We start from the raw sequence: 24684 nt of genomic DNA on the forward strand, positions 1-24684 counted from the left end.
GCTTGAAAGACTAGCAAGTGATAACATTATTGTGCTCATATCCTGTAATAACTGTATGTGGAAAGGGAACTGCAGGCCTATCAACTGCGTACAGGCAAGGGCAAGTCTGTTGGTCATATTATCTTCACCGACATCAGCGTCAAACATTTCTTTTTTCCACGGTAGACAACCAAACCTCAGCTACTGCATTTGTCACGTAGAAAGCATCTAGGCTTGGAACAAGAGCAAACATGTGCACCAGTACCTTTTATCTCTAACTCTTGATTTGTATCTTATCAGAGCAATGATGTCAAACAGGACCTCCACCTCGGGGGAACAGCTGATCTGTCCCCTGCTACGGACCATGACGGAGCACAGCCTCAACAACAACACCAAGGCCAACATGGCGGTGGTGTGCATCCACGGCCTGTTCTCCTGTCTGGGGATCTTGGAGAACGCCCTGATCCTGTGTAGGGTTGGGCACCGGAACCGGATCCAAAAATAGAACCGGATCCAAAGTAGCAATTCCACCGGAATTGATAATTTTTTTGAGTTTCGATTCCGTTTTTCGATTCCCAAATGTCCCTCGGCGCTTTCTGTACTGAGTGCGGCCGAGCCGACCGTTACTTTTTGTGACCGCTCATACTCTTTCAGCCATGTCGTTCGGTAAGCGCTCGAAAGTATGGCTGTACTTCATAAAAAAAGAAGAGGGATCGGCCCAGTGTAATAAGTGCCAGAAATGCATCTCGTGCAAGGGAGGTACAACAACCAACATGACCAAACACCTTCGTCAGCACGGGATAGAGACACAGGAGTGTAACGTGTTTGACGTGCTGCGCCGGTCTCCCACCGCCGCCTCATCCTCCTCCGTCGCCTCCGCTTCTGAGCCGTCGCAACCAGGTACATTACGTTAACTTTACTGAAAATGTACTGTTTCGTTGTTGACAACGAGAGACTGAGTGAATGTTACTGTTTTTGTAGATAAAAGCTTGCAGTCCTACAGTGTCCCGCTTCCACCTACTACTCCGTTCACCTTAGCTGCAAAGGGGAAAATGACAGCGGAGAAAGTGGAGGAGTGTCACCGCAAGGTTACAGCCTATGTGGTTAAAAGGCTTCATCCCTTTTCAGAAGTGGAGGCACCGACATTCAGGTAAAGTATTCATTGTTAACTTAAGTGTGTGCTCGTTTTTGTGCGCTTTGTTTTTCATTTGCTGTCTGTGTGCGTGTGTATGTTGTTTCGCTCGTGTGAGTGCTAGAGCCTCTGCTGCTGGAGTGAGGATATTTTCTAGGTTGCTATTGGTTGGTACTCTGAGTGGCGGCAGCTGATTGGTCCTTTCCAGTTTAAATCCCCACCAGATTCAAACAGCCGGTGATGGTGTTTTGACAGCAGCAGCTCTTCATTCTCCGTCTCCCAAATCCTTATGTGTGTTGCTTCAACTTGCTTGCCTTTGCTAAATGTCTGTATTGTTTTTATTGTATACTTATTCATCATTCCATGTTATATTTATGTGTTCTGCCATTTCCTTTTGTTGGAGCTTTCTCCTGTTTTTGGTTTATTGTTATTTTGTGTATAATAAATAAAATGTATATTATTTATACATTGTCTTTGTGTGGTGGTATTGGGGATCGGGGAGTGGGGAGTGGGAGTGACACTTTTATGTTGTGCCTTTTATTTCCCCTAAACGGGTGCAAAACAGTATATTTCTTGCTACCATATAATCAACACTATTTCATTTAGTAATTAATATTTGAATTATGCTCCATCTCAGTACAATAACATATATCGTCTCACTCCAGTCGCACTCCACCTTTTAGATTGTTTTTGTGTTTACAGGGATATGGTTAATACTTTGAATCCAAAGTACACACCACCGACCAGAGACTGTCTGGCAAATAAATTAATTCCCTCTTGGTACAGTGTAGAGAAGGCCAATCTAGTCGCTGACCTTAACAAGGTAAGCCATGTTGCCCTGACCTGTGACGGCTGGACAAGTATAGTGCAGGACCACTACTTAACGGTCACCGTCCATTACATCGTGGAGGGCAACATGAAGCAGAAAGTCTTAGCAACAAAGCCTGTCTACAGGGCCCAGACAGGAGTTGTTGTAGCAGAGGAAATTGGGGACGTCCTCACAGAATTTGGCATTTCTGACAAGGTAAAAGCAGTCACAGTTGACAATGCATCCAACATGGATGTAGCCATTAACAGGCTAAAGTTTGTGAAGCTGGGCTGCTTTGCCCATACATTAAACCTAGCCGCACAAAGTCTGTACACATTGGCTGGAGTGTCTCAAATGACATCGAGGATCAGAGTGATACTCGTCTGGATGAAGAGGTCCTCCATGGCGAAGGTCGTGTTGCGGGAGAAGCAGGTTCTACTAAGTAAGAATCACTGAGTTATGTTCATATGACCCTTTTGCATTTTATCTAATCAAATAATGCCTTTTTTACACTGCAACACATAATACATTTGTATAACAAAGTAAATGTAACAACTTAAGCAAATGGATATGTCATAATTTCTATGCATTTGTGATTTTCTTGTCTGTGTCAGAGCTGCCACAGCACTCACTCATTCTAGATGTGAGAACCAGGTGGAATTCTCTCTATTTGATGCTGGAGAGATTCCTAGAGCAGTACCCTGCGATTCAAGCAGCCAGCTTGGATCCCAGGATAAGAAAGAATATGGAGAGGGACAGGTAGACAGATAGATAAGAAAGATAAAAACTTAAGGATCCTCCTCCTGAGGGCAATGTATGCATCCAGTAGCTTATTACGACACATACACACAATAATGTAAAAAAATATATATAAGAAGAATAAAAACACACCGCACTGACAAGAGTGAAGTGATAGTATAGCCACCAGAGCTGTCACTATGATAGAGTATGTGTTATGAAGTTAGAGCAAATGTTAGGTGATTCAAATGTTTGCTGTGTTTCATGTAATATATGAACAGTTACATTCTCCTACCATGTCAAATATCTTTCTTTTTTTATTAAAAGGGAAACAATTATAAGCAATATATTGAACGTAGAAAATGTATTCTTTCTCACACAGACTTGCTAGGCTAAATGATGAAGATTTTAGGAAGGCAGAGGACTTCATCAGTCTGATGAGGGTCATGTACCAGTCGACACTCTGTGTGTCGACTGAGAAAAACCCTACCTCTGGTCAGATTCTGCCCATTCTGAAGAAGCTTCAGACGCACTTTGCTGTTGGAGAGGGAGACACAGCATTTGTGTCTCACCTGAAGCGAAAAGTTTGGGAAAATCTCTCAAAGCGGTACCAGGTAAATACTGAGGCTATAAAGAAATGAATGAAGAAGGAATTAAATAATTCTACTTGTTCTGTGACTTAATCATTAAGATAATTATGTGTTACACAGAGTGATGAAATCAGGAGCTTCCTGGAAGTGGCCACTGTCCTAGACCCACGCTTCAAGCTGCATGACAATGCCACTGTCTGGGAACAGATCAAGGACAAGCTAGTGGCTGGAAAGCTGACTGACTCTGAGCAGGTGAAATGTCATTCATGCACAAATATTGTCTCCTTCTCAGTCGATAAAATGTTTGATCTAAATGCCAAACTGCTGTCTGTAGTCAACAGCACAAGGTGAGGAGGTCAACGAGGAGGAGAATGAGGAAGAGGAGCATGTAAGTATATGATAGCAGAATAAGCAGAATAGTAATTAATAGGTTCTTTATCTTTATCATGACCTATGCCAGCCCTTGAAGTGATGTTGCACTTATTTGTTTAGCAACCAGGTCCCAGCAAAAAGCCAAAGATGAGCCCACTGGAGGAGCTTTTTGCAGACGAGGATGCAGTAAAAAAAACATCCCCCAACTCCATGTCCATCCAGGACCAGGCAAAGAAGGAGATGGAGACATACAGGGAACTGCCACCCATCCTGACATCTGATGACCCTGCTGCCTGGTGGTGGAAAATGCGAGGGACGTTCCCTTGGCTGTCGGACTTGGCCTTCTCTCATTTGTGTGTACAGGCCTCCTCCACACCGAGTGAAAGGGTCTTCTCCACGGCAGGAGAAACAATTTGCGCGGAAAGGTCCCGCATGCTGCCAGAGAAGGCAGATATGCTAATATTTCTGAATAAGAACTGTTTTTAATCATTCTGTTTATGTGAGGGAGGGAGGGGGGGGGGGGTGTATGTATTGTATGCGTTTACTTATTCTGTTCTTTTTTGTCTGTATGTAAAAAATTGCAAAATCATTAAAATAAAAGTTACAAAAAAATAATATGTTAAACACCTGTCCTGACTGAGCAGTGTTGGTATTTTTGCCAATTTGTTAAGATGTTCCTGTATTTGTTAATATTTGAAAGATTCAAGGTTCATAATAAATGTTTTTTCAGTGAAATAAGATAGTGAAATTTTTTGACTCTACCTCTCTAAGAATCGGAATCGAGAATCGTTAAGAATCGGAATCGAAAAGCGGAATCGGAATCGGAATCGGAATCGATGAAAATCCAAACGATACCCAACCCTAATCCTGTGGGTGGTTGGGTTCCGCCTGCGACGGCGCACCGTGGCCTCCGTCTGGGTGCTCAACCTGGCCCTGTCCGACTTCCTGGCTACTCTGACGCTGCCTCTCTTCACCGTCTACCTGGGCTCCTCACACAGCTGGGAGCTCGGCGACCCGCTCTGCAAAACGCAGGCGTCCATCTTTTTCTTGAACATGTTTGTGTCGGCGTTCCTGCTGGCGGCCATTTCCCTGGACCGCTACCTTCTGGTGGCCAAGCCGGTGTGGAGCCAGAATCATTGGTCAGTGGCGGGGGCGTGGAAGGTGTGCGCCTTGGGTTGGCTCTGGGCGGTGCTTAACACACTGCCCTACTTCCTGTTCCAGTCAGTGACTGAGAAAAAGGATGGCAGGAAACTGTGCTATCATAATTTTGCCCTGTATTCGTCCTCCCATGCCACCCTGGAGAGAGATTGCAAAGTGAGGCAGGCGGCGACAGCCATCTCCAAGTTGCTGTCGGCGTTCCTCTTCCCCCTGGTGGTGATTGCGGGCAGCTACATCCTGATTTGTCTCAGCCTGAGGAGCAGGAGAAGGAGGAGTGCCAAAAGGCTCACCCATTCACTGATCGCCTCCAACAAGAACGGGGCATCAGGACCTACGAATACCCCCACAACTACAAAAACAACAAATATCTTTCGCAAGCCCCCAGTCTCCAATCCATCTTTGACACCTACAGCCTTGTCCCCTACTTCCTCCAGTCAGGCCAGTCATGGTCAGTTGTCCCAGAGTTTCACCAGGATGGTGACAATTGTGATTGCAGCCTTTGTACTGTGCTGGGCTCCCTATCACATCTTCTGCGTGATCGAAGTGACAGCCCAGTACTGGCCCAAAAATCTCTCCATGGTGGAGGTGGGGTTACCCTTAGCCACAACCTTAGCATTCTTGAATCCAGTATTGAACCCCATTCTGTACGCCTTCAGCTGCCCAAACTTCTGTGTGAGAATACGACAGAGTCTGGTAGCAGTGTTTGAAGGTCTGGTAGAAGAAGGAGGGGGGCGACTGATGGCACCAGGGAGAAGTTTAAGAGCTCATATAAGACGGAAGAGCAGCCGAGATGTGAGCCTTGGAACGCCAGGGTCACCAAAAGATTCATGTCCTTTAGACCTTTGACTTCAACACCTCCCCACCCCCACCACCACCCCATTCACACTCTTAGGGCCACAAAGACAGTCCCATGGAGCATACAATATTAGACTCAAATAATGGGGCGGAACGTCGCTGAAACACTGTTGCAATTTTTGCTTTATGTTTGATTTGTTGAAATGCCTGATGTATTTTATATTATGTCAGATATGCACTTGAAGGCCTAATGAAATGGACATTGTTTGACCTATCACATAAAAACTGTGATCACTGACAAAAAGCATGTGGAGCAGGAATAAGTATTAGTCAACTAGCTGCATGGCTGGCAATGTTGATATGACGGTTGAAACACAGTAAGGTTAACTTTTTTTTCTTTTTTTTTTCTACTGAAATTTCTTGAAAACTGTTTCATAGGATGACTTATAACAACTTTGATGACTGACTTTTCATCCAATGGCACCTGCCTCAATATTTCAGTTTTTTTATACGTTTAGGCTTCATTTTGTTCAAATGTACCATTCAATGCACAGCACTTGCTTCACTCACTGCTATAAATAAAATATATTTTTGTTTATCAGTATCCCTCTGGTACTGAAATTCAACTTGGGTGTACGGACAGAAATGGTCTGGTTGGTTTGGTGTTCAGTAAGCAATTCTGGGGAACGCTTGTTTTCAAAATGACATTTTGTCAAAATCAGTAAATATTTCCTCATGATCCACCACCTGTGCTCCCTTTGGCTATATTGCTACGAAAATACAGGTAGCATTTGTTTTTAGTGGTACTGTAGCAAGTTTGACGATAAGCCAGTCAAATTTTACTTTGGATTATAATGACAGAGTATTCATTTAAATTACTTAGGAGCTTTCTGAAAATCCCTTTAGTTCACTGTATTAAAGTGTTACCATTTGATTCTTGTGCCCTGCAATTCTTCAACATTTCCTTTCTGAGAGTAAACTGTAAATATAAACAGAAGAAGTGTGTGAAATGCACAAGGGGTTTGCATGTATTTATCAGCTCATAAGAAAGGCTTTTCAAATCTCCACAGAATCCACAGATCTTAGTTCAAATGTAAGAAAGCTTAGAAGGACGGTATCTTGGGGGAAACCACAAAAAAAATAAAAGGTAACAGTGGCTTCTTTGAAATAAGATGGGACAAACCCCAAATTACACTGAGTTGTTTACTGCAGATATTACATAGAATGTCAAGGAAACTAAAACATTTTTAACAGAGAAGTGGGTATAATGTCAAGAGGACAAGAGGATGTTTTATTGCACTAACCAGATTGGTGAAGTCATTCAAATGACACACAAGAAAGAAAACGTATAAAAAGAAATTTGATTGCTATAAATTGGGGTTTCATGGTATTCATATTTTGACCACCAGAGAGCAGTATAGCACCAGTTACATAAACATACAAATACACATGAAATGATGAAGTCAGATTATGCTTTTCAGGTCCTGTAATCCTGGAGCACTTCAAATCTGAATTGCTGAACCTACACCTTTCTGGGTGATTGGATGTCATCACCACTCTATGCATTTTGATTTGTCTCATCTCATCTCATTCGCAATTGACTTCACACTCAATTGGACACGCCCCATACACCGGTTGTAGTGTAATGTTGGCCACCACAGCAGTGTGGGATTACCATGGAGGTAGTTGTAATTTGGAGCAAAAATCAGATATTGAAGATTCACAATATATAGACAGAGCAGGATTAAACCTAACAGGTCAAACTGACACTTCAGTACCAGCAGATTATTATTTTCTATCTATTGCCCCATCCAAGGACGTTGGAAGTAGGGGTACGGGGGGGTGTGGCCGCACCCCCTCCCCCCCCTCACCACCGCCTGCACCAACTCTCTGCTCCCCTACACTTTCCCTGTGCTCCCGCGATTGCTCTGTAAACAATCTCATAGCTTGTGTCCTCCTTCCCATCTCCTGCTCCCTCACATCAAGAGTATAAATATTAGTGGTGGGCCGTTATCGGCGTTAACGTGCTGCGTTAACGCAAAACTCTTATCGGCGATAAAAAAAATGTCGCCGTTAATCTCTTATTCCACCTCCTGTTCGGCTCAGGGGAGATACTAATAGCCGGGGGCCGTTGTTGACACTTGAGGAGCCTTTATTCTCTCACACACCCGCCGCTCTCTCTCTCCATCACTTGCCCACGACACAATCGGGTATTGGAACGCAGGGTGGGTGTGTGTGGACACCGGTCGCCACGTGACTATAAGTTTCCAAGTTTTAAACACTTCTATCTCTTCAACGTCAACGTCACCGTACCCGAATCCTAAATATCCCCATAGCAGACGCTATATTTCATCGGGGGGGAAACTTTGTTTTGCGCCACAGTTCGGCCGTAATGCTGCTGCACACACACACACAGACACAGGCGCACACACACACGCTGCATGACAGAGACGAGGGGCGCTACCAAAAAGACGAGAGGAGCGGTTGGAGCAGTTGGAGCGTTTAGAGACACATGCGTGCACATTTATTTACATAAAATCGCAATCGCAGTCATTTGTGCAGTTATGTAAAATGTTTCACTAAGGAAAATTACAGAAAAAGTAACGCACAGTGACTTTGATGAGTAACTTTAATCTGATTACTGGTTTGGAGATAGTAACGCGTTAGATTACTTGTTACTGAAAAAAGAGGTCCGATGCCGGTAACGCGTTACTAAGTAACATCTTGTTGAACATTATTTATTTTCATCACCAATTATCATAGTAGAACAGCTTCCTCAAGCAGTTTGTGATGCATGTTGGAAACAGGAGATGAGCCCCTGGTCTGATGCGCCACCTGGCTTGAGAAACACGTTCTCAAAGACTTACTTTGAGTCATTATTTAGGAGCACACACATATTATGATTGAATTCAAATGAGCCATTTTAATCTAGATTAATCTAGATTAATTCCAAAATTAATCTAGATTAATCTAGATTAAAAAAAATAATCTATGCCCACCTCTAATAAATATATATACACTATAGCCTAATAGTTTATAGGCTATATACTATATAGCAGGGGTTCTCAACCTTCTGCAAGCTGGGCCCCCCCAAAGCTGGGTCATTGCAGTTGGGCCCCCCCACCGACCCTGACAACCCCCCCCCCCCCACACACACACACACACACACACACCACCCTACACAGATAGATAGATAGATAGATAGATAGATAGATAGATAGATAGATAGATAGATAGATAGATAGATAGATAGATAGATAGATAGATAGATAGATAGATAGATAGATAGATAGATAGATAGATAGATAGATAGATAATCTATTATTGTTATTATCACAAGGGCTAGGCCAGTGGCGCACCTTTGAGTTGAACATTGGGTTTAGGGTTGGGGTCCGGAAATTTCTTATATTTTAACGTTAAATTCTGGTGCACTTTAAAAGCTAATTATGAGATTGTATCAATGAGACACTGAGGAAATGTTTTTTTTTTTTAATCTCCTTAGAAGAGAAGAAAATTGTAGCCTAAATAGAACATACACAGAATACATTCTACAATAGGTATACCTGTTATGAAAAAGCTTCACAAAACAAAGTCTATGATCAATGGGAAACACTGCTGTCTGACAACCCAGTTCAGAGAATGTTTCAACTATTGAGTCTTGGATTTGGAAAGTGGCCAGATTTAGCTCAAAATGCTACCTGCGATTAATGTGCTGTGCAGCCTGAACGCGGAGTTGTGTGTGTGTCAGTGGCGATTCCAGGAAATTTTGACTGGGGGTGGCCAAGGTGGGCCACAGAGCTAGAGTGGGGTGGCCATCGCACCCCTGAATGAATAGCATGTGATATGCTGTACAACCAATTCAAAGATGATTTATAATCCCAAATGCCCAAATCATGTTAGTATCCATTGTAATGTTTGTCAGAAAACTAAACCCCTGAAGGGGGGTGTGGGGGCATCCCCCCCAGAAGATTTTTTTGTGTTTTTAACATGTAATCTAAGCATTCTGGTGCATTCTGGCGAAGATAATAAAGGAAAAAGTCAATATTTATTTCAGTTCAGATGAATAGTAAAATTAGCAAGACAACATAACTTGCTAGCAGCCAGATGCCTAACAACTGGACAGAGGGACGGATGACAACTAGCTTTTGACCAAATATCTTGCTAAAAAAATAAACCTTTATTTATGAAATTCTGCCCTAAGAACATGTTACACTTGCTAACTACAAACTTACATTTTTTTATTCAGATTTCAAAAATCTGCTGGGACTCGTGCCCATACACATGCATGGGTGGCACGCATGTCACAAGCACACTTATGCTGTTTTCAAGACCTTTGCTGACCAGAGACCAGTTCTAGTGGCCACAGTCCTACCATTAATTCAGTACTTGAAAATTGCAAACTGATCTCATATCAGTGAATTGGAGTGTTTGTGTGATGAACTTGGCAACTACCTATCAAAAAAAGTTAAGAAAGAAAAAAATACATATCATCTCTGAACTAGGCTACATATCAGGAAAAAAATTGAAATTCAAAAAAAAAAAAAAAAAAAAAAAAGATTTTTATTTTATTTTTTTTCCATCCCCCTCGCGCCCCCTCGGTAGAGTGTCCGCGCGCACTAATGAGCATTACGTTATCATTAAAAATCCAGGTTAATGGCACAAAGCAGTAGGTAACTTCAGCCTGGTGGACGTCAGTCAAGTCACTATACGTTCCCTCCGTCGATGCAGGCGCAAAAGGACTGGTCGCGGTTTCTGGCCGGGCGCCGGTTTAGCTTTGAGGGAGCGATGGGCCCTATCGACTTCTGGGGGCTCTCGCAACATCTCGCTCCCGAAAACCTCCCGCAGCAAATCCGTAAATAACTCAGTTGGTCGTCCGCTTTCGGTGGACTCAGGCAAGCCGCGAATTAGTATGTTTTGTCTTTGGCTCAAGCCCTCCAAGTCGGCTACTTTAGCTGTTAGCTTCGTGTTGTCACCACGCAGAGTGGAACAAATGGTCTCAAGTTCGCTGACACGCTGACTCAGGTCGTCAACAGAAAGCTCCAGGGACGAGAAGCGTTGACCATGGTCCTCCACTGTCAGTGTAATCTGGTCTAACTTTGCGTCGAGCTGAGCGAATGATTTTTTAAACTCGGCGGTCAGTGCCTTCCGGAGCTCCTCAAGTAGCGTGGTTATCATGTTCTTTATAGCCCCCAAGCTAACGTTAGCATTAGCATCTTCTTTTTTGCTCGGAGTCGGCTTTTTACCCTTAGAAGCCATTTAGAGAGACGGCTGTACTTCTCTAAAGGAGTGTTTGACAGAAATGAAAAAAACGGAAGCCGTTTTGGTGTGATAGTATGAGTGCGGAATGTTATAAAAAGATAGTTTACCGGAGCTCACACTAAGTGCGTCTAGTCCATCTAACTCTCAAACCGGAAGTCCACTTTTTCTTCTCTTCATAAATATGAAGGTGCTCCGAGGAACATTTAAAGGTTTCTGAAACAGTCCAATTTTTCTCTGATGATCATACATAACATGTAACATCAAACGAGACCATCAGTGCAAAGAATGCTATTTGTATATAGTTTCTCTTAATGCCTTTGTCATGGGTACACTCACCCAAGAACAACAGCTGGGGTAGTAAAACACTACCGCTTTTGTCCAAAGGGGGTGCAAGAATAAACAAAACCTGAAAGTTCCTCGGGGCACCTTTAATATTATAATAATTGACAAAAATGATTGGCGGCGACGGTTGCCGCTTTGGCATGCAAACAATTAGAAGATGAAAAGGTTCACAAAATGAAATGTGAAATATGTGTTGTCCAGCACTCCTTACATGAGACACAACTTTTCTTAGATTTATTTGTTGAGACTTTTAACATTTAATCCATCACTTCCTGTCAGACTTTCCTGCTATAGCCCAATAACTTTTTAGGTTCTTTCTGAGGTTTGCTAAGTTGTTTTTCTGGAAGGAATATTAGACCAGATAACAACTGCTGATTTAAGTCTAATTAAAGGTTCTTCTGTGAGACCTAAGAAGACTCCTAGTCCTAAAAAGATTAAACCTACTTCTGTTAGTCCTAGGATATCAAGTTTAGTTAAAAAAGGTTCCAGCCCTAAAATATCAGCTAATGTATCAAAGGATCATCCTAGCGCCGAACAGTCTATAGAGGAATCCAATTCCTTCAGTCCTAAGAGCTGTATCATAAATTTAAATGGAGATGGTGGTAGTTCTAAATATTCTAAGAGTAAGAGAGGTTCCTCAGTTGTTAGGTTGCCTAACTTGGATAAATATACAAAGTGTATTCAAACAGACTACTTCATACACATCCACAAGATGTGTTCGAAATTAATATGACTGAATTGTTACTATTATAAATAAACTGTCAAAATGTTTATATTTTGATGGTTCCTTGATATTGCCGTTTCTTTTTTTTACATTGCTTTTAAATGATGTCAAATATCAAAAGGGTTCATTGTAATTCCTTTGCAATTATGACAACAAGAACATAAAGGTATGTTCACACTGGACACAAAACAAATTTTGCCCATTGGACTGTTTATTGTTTTTTGGAATGAGTCCCTGAAAAGCCAATGATTGTAACCATACAGATGTCATTTGCAGCTTCAGCAGTCTGTGGCTATGTTGAATAAAGAGCAAAGCAGATAAGAGTTGAACCAGTAAACCAGTAATAAATGTTATTGTAGGGTTCAAGTACAAGAAGAATGCCATGAAGTTTACCGTGTTTAATAGCGGAAAAGGGTAGAAATCGTTTGCAATCTTGATGTAAGATAGCTTGAGGAGAAAGCAGAGCGTGTGTGTCATTTGAAAGAGCTAGAGCGTTACACAACGGTCTCCACAATCTTTTTTTTTTCAGAAGTCAGATTTATTTATTGTCATATGCACCGTTACAGCACAATGAAATTTGCCTTTCAGTACACACCTCGCCAAGAAACATACAAGACAGTGACAATAACATGGGTGGACAGGAGATAGTGTAACTGCAGGGTCGCAGCGGTGCCGCGCCCCTCTTTCATGGAAGGAAAAGGAGAACAACAGGGGAAGATAGGTTAAAAAAAGATGCAAATCTCGAACTACGTTCCTTATGGGAGCGTAGTGCGTGATCAGTGAAAAAACACCTTAGCACAAATAAGCAACATGATAAACACCACAAACAATAAGACTCGTAGACATTGCACATTAAAGGAACGGATTAGGGATTTATGGGAAGGTAGTTGTCACAGCCCAGGCACCAGGGGGCGTACGCAGCCGACAGGGGCGCCCCGCCTGCAGCTTCCGGTCCGTAACGAGGGAGGGAGAGGGGGTGGGCAGTCAAGAGGGCTTGAGTAGTCGGGATTGTGTGTGCTATGTGTTTACGTGTGTGTGTGTGTGTGTGTGTGTGTTCCATGAAGCTATCTCTGTCCAGACATAGTGGGAGTCTACATGCACCAGTTGTTATGAGACAGACATTGGAGACGACCTCGAGGCCCGGTCACAGATAGGGTTCACGGGAGAAGTAGGTGATGGGAGGGTGGGGGTAGAGCGTCTCTCCACATAAACATCCCGGAGAGGAGATAACACCGCCAAGGACGGAGTGGGGAGCCGAATCGAGAGATTGTGATTTGTTTTGGTTGAGACTAGGCGCTGGAATGAAGCCTGTCTTACAGTCACTGGTTTCCGTAGTATCCAAATAAGCCGAAATCCAGTGGCCTTTTCCAAGTGCCTACGGCCGGTTAATGGCAGCCATGATCGAATCCACTTTCCGAATAAGTCCAGGGGCCTATCCGAAAACTTTTTTTTGCATAGGAAATTTCCTTTCCTATCGAGATGAACCGGAAGTACTCGGCAGATAGGTGATCCGAATTCCCAAAATGCTTAGGAAAGGCATAGGAAAGGAGCCTCGATTCATCCTTTAACCCTCCTTTAGCATAGGTTACTCCTGGCTAACCTATGCTAAAGGAAAGGAGATAGTGGTATCCCATAATCCTTTACGGCGGCAAGATTTAAAGCAACAGGCCACCGCCGGAGTTTACCGACTCTACACGAATACGAACGAGAGGTAAAACAGAAGAGAGGAGAGGAAGATTTAACTCGGCTAAAACAAAATACTCCCCCCCCCCCCCCCCCCCCACACACACACACACACAGGCTAAAGATAATAAAGAACTCATAAAAGACCAACATCATAATAGTTATTTTCGTAGCACATAATTTACACCATAAGAAAATAAAATACCAACTTCACATTTAATGAAGTTACTGGGGGCAGTTCATTTCAACATCAACACAAGTGTAGCCTCTTTTTATTCCACATGTGAATTGGGATATATGGGAGTGATTCTCACTCTGTTGGCGACAACCTGATTAAAATCAATATGAAAAGAACGCATGGATCAAACGAGCTCTTGTTGTAGTCCATTTTCGGAGAATAGTGTAGTTTCACGCTAGTGACTCACGTCAGCAATACTCGCCGTCGCGCAATGACGTCGGTTAGGAAAAGTGGAGTCGAATTCATTTGAAACAGCGCTGTCCTTTCCTATGTTCGATAGGAAGCACCTTTCATCTCTCCTTAACCCCGATGACGTTTAGGGGTTAAGGCATAGGAAAGGAGGCTTATAGGTTAGGAGATTGGACTTTTCGGATAGGCCCCAGGAATCACTTCCAGCTTGCGATTCAACTCGCTTATCACATTAGTCTGTGCATTAACGGCCCGGCACAAACCCTCAAAGACGGGCATCTTCGTAGTTGTCAGTTACATGACCACCTTTTGATGTGAGAAGGCAAGACAAACTATAGGTTAACCGTTAATGTGTTGGATTTTTTTTTATTCTGACAGTTTGTCAGGGAACGTACCCATGGCAGAGATAATGTACTGGCAGATACATTGTCACGCTCGTAAGGTGTGTGACTGTTTTCTGCAAAAGAACGATCACTTACTTAGGGTGGGGAATATTGTCAGAAAAGAAAGCTTATATTCTTACAGAAATATATTTATGTAGTTGGCCATAGTTAAGGGAGCATTCAGGGAGTCTACTGTGAGGTTTCCATTGCCCTGATGCAGGGAAACGCTCTCTATTCCAGTGCCGTTCCCATCTGTCATGTTTGCCACAATCTCCCACTGGAAAGCTCCACTGAGACAATAATAAAAGTGTCACCATTACAGCCTTTTTCAGTTATTGGTTGGCGCCTGCTCAAGAACCAGTGTGGGGAGTGTGGTCACGTCTTTAGCAGCAATGCTGCCTTTGAAAGATATGTTAGTCTGCACAGAGTTTGAATACCGTTCTCGTGCACGCTTTGCGGGAAGCCACATACAGATTCACAATGGGGAGAAACCATTACATTGCAACGTCTGAAATTCACAAGAAGGGTAGATCTAAATATGCATTTACGGTGGCATAATGGGGAAAGAGACACTGGTGCTAATACTGTGGAATAGGATTTTAAGACTACACTAAACAGAAAAAGGTACAAGTATATCCACATGGGACAAACCACATTCCTGCCCACCTGAAAAAGCATATAAGGAATGCACATACAATTCAATGAAAGATGGACATCAAAGAAGCCAACATGTTCCTTTTTAAAATGTATGTTTCTTTTTAAGACAGATGTAGAGCCTAGCAAGAATACTGGGAGCAGAAGGGATCAGTTACAGGGTTCCCGCGGATCCTTAAAAAGTCTTAAATTCATCAATCTAAAAATAAGGCTTTAATTAGCATTAAAAAGCCTTAAATCCATCTTTCAAAAGTCTTAAAAATATTAACACATGGTAAGTAGGATTGTATGATTGTAATTAGTCTTAAATCTAATAGTAAAAGGTAAATTGTTTTGCCGAATAGCAGTAATGTCGCACAATCACGAGAGCGGAACCAACAAAACGTGTTTGCGGCCGTGATTCAGAGCAGATGCACGTCGTTCAGGTGCAGTAGCAGAATGAGTAGGCTAAAAGTCGGTGGTATCATGGGAAATTTTAAATTCAACTAAATGTGGCTGGCTGAAACCGGTACCCTGCAATTTATATGAGGCACGGTGTATTTTGTGCAAGAAATGTTTCAAGCTCAGCACAATGGGAATAAGGCAGTGTCCCACATGCACAGCGCGAAACTCAAAGCCTCAAAATCAAGCTGTCAACAAACGCCAGGTATTTCCCTGTTCTGTTCTACTCTCGTCTCTACCGTGCCTCCACTTCTTTATATGTCCATGCATGCTCCTCCACAATCTCCGATATCAACAACCGGGACAGCGGCACCAAATCCAAGTGCCCCTGACTGCAGCTTACAGATCGAGGAGGGGCTTAAATTTAGCTTAAATGCCCTTAAATGGGCAGGGTTAACGTTTAACTCGAGCTCGGGGGCGCCATCTGGTGGCGCAGATCCGGCAGCACATTGTTGTGTTGAATATAAAGATAAAATTATATTTGATAGGCCTATATACATATTATATATGTAGGTTTAATACTAATATATAATAATTTCATAGTTACATTTATTTTTTTCAAGGGGACACTGTGAGGACCCCCAGACCCACTTTCACTCACTCTAACTCGGCCACATCCATAACGCCATGCTCATTCAACACTTCCAGGCCGGCCACCGTCCATGTGCCTGAACCCAGCGCTGCTAACAGTCAGTGCGTTTCCATGGCACAACTAGATTGGATTATCACATATATCGAACTAGACACTCGAACGGACCGTGTCACTTGTCTGAGTATACATGGCCTTTCAGAAATAGGATAAATGTCCGATGCATGGCTGTCTCCACTATGCTAGGTGGCGCTGTAGCCCTTTCAACCATGCTTTCAACAAGTGGTTTTAGAGCCACGTCCGGTTCCCTTCCGTCAATAACCCATGGTGTAGCCTATCACGCGCAGGCACACAACGAGAAGTCCGATATGCGATATCCGATCCCTATATACATGCAGAGAGAAAGCCGACAATGAACGAATTATCTAGGTGTTCTTATCCGACTTCTCTTGTCCGTTATTGTGCCGATTTGTGTCCGAAGTAGATCGGATAAAGGTGTTTACATGCAGTTTAAAAGTCCTGTTGAAGTCTTATTCGTTTAGTTATCCGATTATGAGTCTGCATGTAAACGCACTGAGTGACTCTTGGTCGGCCACACTTCATCCCGAACGCCCCGCTGTTTCACAACCTCCAGCTCCCGGCGTACGGCTCAACCCAGCCCCGCCAACCGTGACTCTTTGTCGGTGTTGCTCGGGGTCATCAATATGTTCCCACAGCCTGTTGGTCCCACCACAGGCCTATGTTTTCCTGAAATTGGCGATTATGTTCAGGCATCACAGCTCGGTGGTTAGGGTTAGGGTAAGGTGACAGGGAGAGGTTAGAAAAGGGAGACACACCCAATCTCACACACAGAAATACAATTGGTTAAAAATGTAGGACTAACAGCCTCAACCCAGACCCGCCAACAGTGACTCTGAGTAAGCCCTGACTGCAGCTTGCAGATCGAGGAGGGGCTTAAATTTAGCTTAAATGCCCTTAAATGGGTTAAACGTTTAACTCGAGCTCAGGGGCGCCATCTGGTTGCGCAGATCCGGCACCGGTTTAACCCTGCTCGAAGATTGTGCGATGCACAGCCCGTGTCTGTAGGTTGTGAACCAGCGGGGAGTTCTGAATGAAGTGCGGCCGACCTAGAGTCACCAAGTGCCCCTGACTGCAGTTTACAGATCGAGGAGGGGCCTATATACATATTATATATGTAGGTTTAATACTATATAATATATGCTAATTTCATAGTTAAATTTATGTTTTTCAAGGGGACACTGTGAGGACCCCCAGACCCACTTTTTCACTCTAACTCGGCCACATCCATAACGCAAGTATCATTCGCCACTTCCAGGCCGGCCACCGTCCCTGTGCCTGAACCCAGCGCCGCTAACAGTGACTCTTGGTCGTCCACACTTCATCCCGAACGCCCCGCTGTTTCACAACCTCCAGCTCCCGGCGTACGCCTCAACCCAGCCCCGCCAACCGTGACTCTTTGTCGGTGTTGGTTGGGGTCATCAATATGTTCCCACCACAGCCCTTTGTTTTCCTGAAATTGGCGATTATGTTCAGGCATCATAGCTCGGTGGTTAGGGTTAGGGTAAGGTGAGAGGGAGTGGTTAGAAAAGGGAGACACACACCCAATCTCACACACACAAATACTATTTGGTTAAAAATGTAGGACCAACGGCCTCAACCCAGACCCGCCAACAGTGACTCTGGGTCGGACGCACTTCATTCAGAACTCCCCCCTGGTTCACAACCTACAGTCACGGACTGTGCATCGCACATTCTTCGAGCAGTGTTAAACCGGTGCCGGATCTGCGCCACCAGATGGCGCCGCCGAGCTCGAGTTAAACGTTTAACCCTGCCCATTTTAGGGCATTTAAGATAAATTTAAGCCCCTCCTCGATCTGCGAGCTGCAGTCAGGGCTTACTCACCAAATCTGCGGACAATGTTTGGTTGCAAGCCAACTAGGGATGAGCCCATATCCAAACATGTATTCGGAAAGGCACTGATATTGAGATAGATCCGAATAATTTTTCCTCCCGGATAAAATATTAAATAGAAATTAACCAAAACTGACAAAGTTAATGAATACTATAATTTCAGATTCTGAATGTTCAATGTCCCCCAGTCAAAGGGCTAGTGGGGCTCAAGACAGTTCAAATAACTTATAATAAGAGAGAGAGAGAAACCGATGAAAAGTACAGTATGAGGTAGAAATATATCTCATAATTAATTATATGCCAATATTAATGCATCTGACAACGCACCCTTCAGGACAACAGGGGGACTGTTGTGCTCTGAAGGGACAATAATTACAAAAAATGATTCAGAAATAAGCCGAATACAGATAGGCCTACATATACAGAATATTTTGTTGGTTGTAGGGTGTGTGACTGTTTTCTGTTGGTGTTTTTGGCTGTGTGGGCAAAAGAACAATCACTTTCTTAGGGTGGGGAATATTGTCGACGGAAAGCTTATATTCTTACAGAAATATATTCTTTTCGGGAATAATGTGGTCGCAAATCCTGTTTTTAGTTTTCAGTGGTTGTTAAAAAGTTTAAAAAAAAGTGAACTATTGTGAATGATGCACATCAACTGCTGATTTTCTTTTACATCATTCTTTCCTTTTATTCACAAAGTCATTTTCACTTAACAGCAATAGTATTGTCTGCCCTCTAAAATAAATCTATACTTTGTTTAATGCTCAGATTATGCAATTTATTGTTTTACTGCCTCATCTGAAAGCATCATCTTTGTTCCAGCAACTCATAAGAAATCTTAAAGGCATTGATGTACATTTACATGAGTTAAAGTGGTTCTCTGCTGCCACCAAGCAGATGTATATGCAACCAGAAATTTGGTCCAAACAAGATAATTCTCTGCAAATGTTCAACCTTGCAATACAATTGAATGTTTAGATTTTTACGTAAACATTACATTTCTGACAAATTAAGTAAACATTCATCATCCATTGCCTAATCGGTGCTCACATTTTATTTAAGCAGGACATCTGTGCAACCTACCCTAGGGCTTTGCTACAAAGGCAGATACCAGCAGGCACAACCACAGTGGCAGTGACAGGGTTAAAGCAGGAGGGCCATTAGAACGTTCAATGGAGTGGAAGCACCTGCCAACATTGCCAACTTTATCTACAGCTACAAAGGTAACCTTCTGTGAGCAGCAGGATGCTGTGTAGTTGGCCATAGTGAAGGGAGCACCCAGGGAGTCGAATGTGAGGTTGCCATTGCCCTGACGCAGGGAAACACTCTCTATTCCGGTGCCGTTCCCGTTGGTCATGTTTGCCACAAGCTCCCACTGGAAAGCTCCACACTGAGACACGTCGTGAGGGCAAGCATCAGCCATTACACTAATCACTTTACACACAGGCTGGACAAAATCTGTGATCTGGACAAAAAGAACATGAAAAGAAAGTCAGGACATTAATGCATAAATCAGAGGGGCATTTAGATCGATTAGATATTCGTATGACGTTATTATATCTGCAATAGCCAGCATGGCTATGTTCGAAATATTTGTAATGTATTAAATGTTCACTCTAACTCTGTTATGTGTCTGGTTACCTTGGTAACAACAGATAATCTCAAAACGGCGTAATTGGAATCGGCATCGCTGGACGACTTGGCTTCCAAAGTCAGAGTGACATCTGTTCCAGATGGTACGTTGGCAGGTGGCGTAATGGTCAAAGTAGAATTTACATATTTTCCAGTTTCCAAGGTAAGGCTGAGAGAAGAGAGGAAATATGTTCATATGTATATTTTTTTAATAAAAGAATATTGGCAGTGTGTAATCCACACATTTGACAGTGTTATTTTAAATGTAATGCCACGATACAATCATGCCACGCAGATATACTGTTAACCATGTTCTCCACTTTTGAACACTGGAATTTGCTGAAAAGCATTTAACACATGGTCAAGCCAATGGGACTGTCAATAGTTTTTCAAGTATGTATGCATAAACCAACCTTTGGTGCTAGATAGAAAGTTAAGGGATCACCTAAGTGATAAGAATTTCTGGAGGACCAGAATGAGTGTAGGCCTACATAATTGCATGGAAAACCATGAAAGGGAGAGAGGAAAGACATCTCTCAATATTTGGATAAAAGTTCAGACAGTTGTTGATAGAAACGTGAAAACTCATAGAAATGTTTGGTTTGCCTTTGGTTGTATTACAAGTGATAAGAGAGCTAGAAAGAGAAGTTAAAATACCGCCTCTGCTATCTATCAACCACTTCTACCACCTCCACACAGCTGGTCAACCATGGCAGGAAGTGGGTGTGGAATTGTCTGTTTCAGATAGAGAAATTGTAAGACACTCCCCAAATCCAACATCTTAAATATCTTTGAACGTCCAAGAAAATGTTCCAACAGGGTGTAGCCTACTGTACCTACTTGACCTTAACCTTTAGTCCAACTGGCGGGTTGCACATGTTACTCCACCCAGATGTATTTTTGACTTAAGCTTCAGGTGGCAGAGACTTGTACTTCGGATTTGGAGATGTGTCAATATTGATAAGGATATTTATCATAGTAATTGCTTTTAGTTTTTCCCCTCACCTGCCTGGGACAGAGATAGGATAGTCTCTGTCATTTCTGGCTGTGATGAGGTAAACACCACTAGAGCCCTTGGACATGATACTGAAGGGAATCTTGAGGGCTTTTCCCGGCTCTGCACTACTGTCTACAGCAGCCTAGAGCAAAATGGAGGAGAAGAAGGGAGATATTGTTATCGTTATGTAACCCTATAGGAAGTTCAAAGCATTTTACAAAAGTTTGAAATATTCATTCATATTAGGCTACTTCAAATCGAACAAAACATACTTAACTGGGTGCACATGATTTGAAGATTTGATCCTACCTGGATAATCACTTTGGAGACAGACATCTGGGTGGTAGACTGCCTCTGAAATTCAGTGTTTGAAACTTTGTCCATTCCTTTCACCGTGAGCACAAACTCCCCTGCAGGGACTGGATCAACAGTCACCAGGATGTCCCCATTGCCCATGTCCTGTAGTGTGCCATTGCTAACAGCCTCAGGACCATCCACCATCACTAGGCCAACCTGTCCAACAGTCATGGAGGAAGGACCTTTCCTACTCAATACTGAGAGCATCAGGGTGGCCGGCTGGCCTGGGTTTTCAAAATGAGAGAAATAAATAAGCAAGTTAAGGGAAGAAATTGAGAACATTTAAAGGTCTCATATTATAAACTTTTCTGTCAATATTATATGGTCTTAGAGGTACCTAATACGTTTTTCTTTAGTTGTTTGCTGAAAAAAACGTTCAGATCATTTATTGTAGTATGGCTCTATACCCTGATTTTCAGCTAATCTCACAATGGCCTATTTTTGAAACCGAGCTGCATCTCCCCTCGTAAATATACAATCTATGAGCTCCCCCGCCCCTGTCCAGAAGCGAAGCCATTGGCGTCTGCCCATAGAGACAATGCGGAACTCGTCATAATCGGAGGCCACGCCCATCGTGGGGGAAAACAATTCACAGCGCTCCATTCACTTTGTATTCTGCAAACAAACTTAATAAAAACGTAATAAGACATGCCTTTCACAAATACACGTTACTTTCTTTAAAGCCACGACTCTTGTCTGTCTATACGAGCTGTTTTTGTGAAAAATTATTGAGTAATTTTCAATATCGAGACAGAACTCTTAACTAATGTATGCTGTATGCTAGGCTAATGTTAGCCTTCTGCTGTAGGCTAACCCTCACGTATACTCCATCCTCGCCAGGTCGGACTGGAAAAAACACCTAAATATTGAAAATACTGCACGGTGGAAGTTTCTGGTTACTAATGTGGGGGGGAAGCATGGACATATAAAGAAAACATGGCGAAGTGGCTGTGCCGACTGTGACGTTACAGTCGGCGAGAATTCTGACTTCATTTTATAGCACGTAGTGTACCTGTTTGTGGACGCCCACTGAGTACTGCATAACCTGGGTGAGGTCCCTCGAAGCGTTCCACAAAGTCATAGACAAAGGTAATCATACTCTGGCCTGGAAACACAAGTACAGACTTACAGTAAATACAAATAAACACCAAAACAAGAACTCACTGAACTTCATGAGGCCTTAACTGCTACTTTTGACTGAAAAGCTTTATAATAATTGTGTGAAATTACGAGCAGAATTTATTTAAAAATAATAATAATAATAATAATAATAATAATAATAATAATAATAATAATAATAATAATAATAATAATAATAATAATAATAATAATCTTTATTTGTATAGCGCCCTTCATACATAAAATGCAGCTCAGAGTGCAGATAAAAAAACATAAAATACGACAAAATAAATATATGGTGGAATTAATTAAAAGCAGCAGCATAAAGATGTGTTTTGAGCTGCTTCTTAAAACTAATAACAGACTTTGCTGTTCTTATATGCAGGGGCAGTTTGTTCCAGGCCCTTGGTGCATAAAAGCCGAATGCTGCTTCACCATACCGTTTCCCCTTAATCTGTTGTATGTTAAGCAGGCCGGCACCAGAGGACCTGAGAGGTCGAGTTGGGACATATTCAGACAAGCAGTCAGATAAATACAATGGTGCTAAACCATTTAGTGCTTTAAAAACAAGTAAAATAATTTTAAAATCAATCCTAAATGCTACAGGGAGCCAGTGAAGTGAAGCTGAGGGCCCACTCACACTAGGGCCGTTTGCCTGTTCCGTGCTGCAGGAAGATTCAGCACGATTCCCCCTCCCCACTCCCCCCGCTGGCCCGTGGTCACACTGCTCTTGGCCTGGGCACGATTGCACCTTGCCTACGTCAACGTGCGCGTTTAGGATTCGGAGCGTAGTCTACTTGTAGGCTATACGACTGTTTGTGAATATTTTCATCCGGCCAAATTTGCATAAAATATTCCACTTCCACATTAGAGCAACGAGAATCCTTAAGCTATTGTTTTTTTTTTTTTTAAATGTAGCCTTGACGTAATAGGTCGCGACGGACAGTCTCATATTTCTGCAGCACGCTGATTATTATTAATATAACGGCCCGTCATCAGACCATATGTAACGGGTGGTTTTATACACATCGATCGCTCCATCAAGTAATCCAAGTCAGAACTTTTTGTATGGGCAGAGATCGTTTTTGTAAGTGTCTTTATAAAGTTTATTGTTAAACCTTAGTGTAGGCTACTGTTTCCTTATCACCGGGCCGCGGAGTCCCGTTGTGTGTTGTTTTGTGTCCGCCATGCGTAAAGACAGTATTATGAAAGAAAGAAAAAAATCATCTGACGAACGTGAGTAAACACGAAAACCTTTTTGCTTTGCTTTCTGCGCTCACCTATTTAGCTCTCTCCCTCTTTTATTAGCCCACACCTAGGACTACACACACGTTAATTCTCACACATTTTATGTAGCTACAGTCCAAGTGGTGGGCAATTATGGTGCCGACTAGAAAGGCAGCGGACGTTATCCGACAATGCATCCTTAATAAATTCACGTCAGGAACGCCGCCTGTGCGCTTGCTTGTGCGCTTGCTTGTGCGCTTGCTTGTGCGCGTGTCATCTCATTAGCATCTGTACTTTGGCCAAGGCACACCTCTCCCAAGTGTGCCGTGGCCAAGGGGCTGCTCCGTGCTGGAATACGGATGGCGTGGTCACACTAGCCAAACGTTCTAGACTTTAGTATGCAAATGAGCTCGGGCACGGGGCCGCGGCCCTAGTGTGAGTGGCCCCTAAAACTGGAGTAATGTGATTTCTCAACCTGGTTTTTGTTAAAACTCTGGCGGCTGCGTTTTGAACGTGTTGCAGTTTCTCAATATTTTTTTTGGGGTAAACCAGTTAGAATTGAGTTGCAGTAGTACAGACGCGAAAATACGAACGCATGCATCAATTTTTTTGCATCTTCCATGGACAGGTAAGGTCTGACTCTAGCAATGTTCCTCAGGTGATAAAAAGAAATCTTTACAGTAATTTACATGCTTTGCATGGATATGTTTGTCGAGTAATTATGAAGCTGTGGCTTCATTTTTACTGGACTATGTATCCAATTTAAGAGAGGGGGGACAGCTGGCTTTGCTCTGTCTAAAGTTAACAAAACAAGCCTATCAGTACATCTAGGTACAGGTCATTAAGTAAACATATATTTTTCTTTAGTCTGTACAAAACAAAAGTGTACAAATGAGAATTTGTGGTGGGTTATAAGTGGTTTTTGGCTGTGAAAAGTAACTTCATAAAGCCTTTGCTGGTCGCAAGGCAGCCTCACTTTAAATACTGTTGGCAAATGTTAGGCTAGCTATTTCCCTGTTTCTATGCTTGTAAAGCGTGCTCTCAATCTTCTCATCTCTCTTTCAGCAAGAAAGCTTGTTACTTTAATCTGCATATTAAGTGCATATTCTAGAAGACACAATTTCAACAGCTAATTTGTACAGAACGTACTTGTAATTAATTAACAGAGTGTAATTTAAGCAAGAGTATCTGACCTGTGACTTTAAGAGTGTATGGTTGCAGAGAGTTGATGTTGATCTGCCAGGTTCCTGTCTGCTTGTCAGCATTGAGACCAATTCTCCACAGGTTGCCAACTGTCTTTATGGTCCCCAGTTTACCGCTGGCCTCTGTGGAGCTCTGGGTCACAC

At 42.8% G+C, this 24684-nt stretch overlaps 2 protein-coding genes across 5 annotated transcripts in view; one reads left to right on the forward strand and one right to left on the reverse strand.

The window, feature by feature from the left end:
* Positions 1-286: 286 nt before the first annotated feature.
* Positions 287-5835, forward strand: LOC307251944 (prostaglandin D2 receptor 2-like; the record flags this gene model as incomplete). The annotated part of the gene is made up of 2 exons (XM_080029413.1): positions 287-447; positions 4489-5835. The coding sequence occupies 2 exons, from the start codon at positions 287-289 to the stop codon at positions 5621-5623; spliced, it is 1296 nt and encodes a 431-aa protein (XP_079885539.1). The 3' UTR covers positions 5624-5835.
* A 12827-nt stretch (positions 5836-18662) lies between these two features.
* Positions 18663-24684, reverse strand: part of LOC307251942 (von Willebrand factor A domain-containing protein 7-like) — a 39289-nt gene continuing 33267 nt past the window's right edge. For 3 of the 4 annotated variants that reach the window (XM_080029409.1, XM_080029410.1, XM_080029411.1), the window contains exons 13-18: positions 24532-24684; positions 22005-22097; positions 20945-21216; positions 20644-20777; positions 19648-19807; positions 18663-19471 (exon numbers count right to left, since the gene is read on the reverse strand). In XM_080029409.1, the coding sequence (XP_079885535.1) occupies positions 19091-19471; positions 19648-19807; positions 20644-20777; positions 20945-21216; positions 22005-22097; positions 24532-24684 (1193 nt within the window). In that variant the 3' untranslated portion in view covers positions 18663-19090. The remainder of the gene's footprint in view (positions 19472-19647; positions 19808-20643; positions 20778-20944; positions 21217-22004; positions 22098-24531) is intronic. The other variant, XM_080029408.1, reaches the window with a different exon arrangement.

Source organism: Ammodytes marinus (genome assembly GCF_949987685.1).
Source record: "Ammodytes marinus genome assembly, chromosome: 6".
Classification (NCBI taxonomy): Eukaryota; Metazoa; Chordata; class Actinopteri; order Uranoscopiformes; family Ammodytidae; genus Ammodytes; species Ammodytes marinus.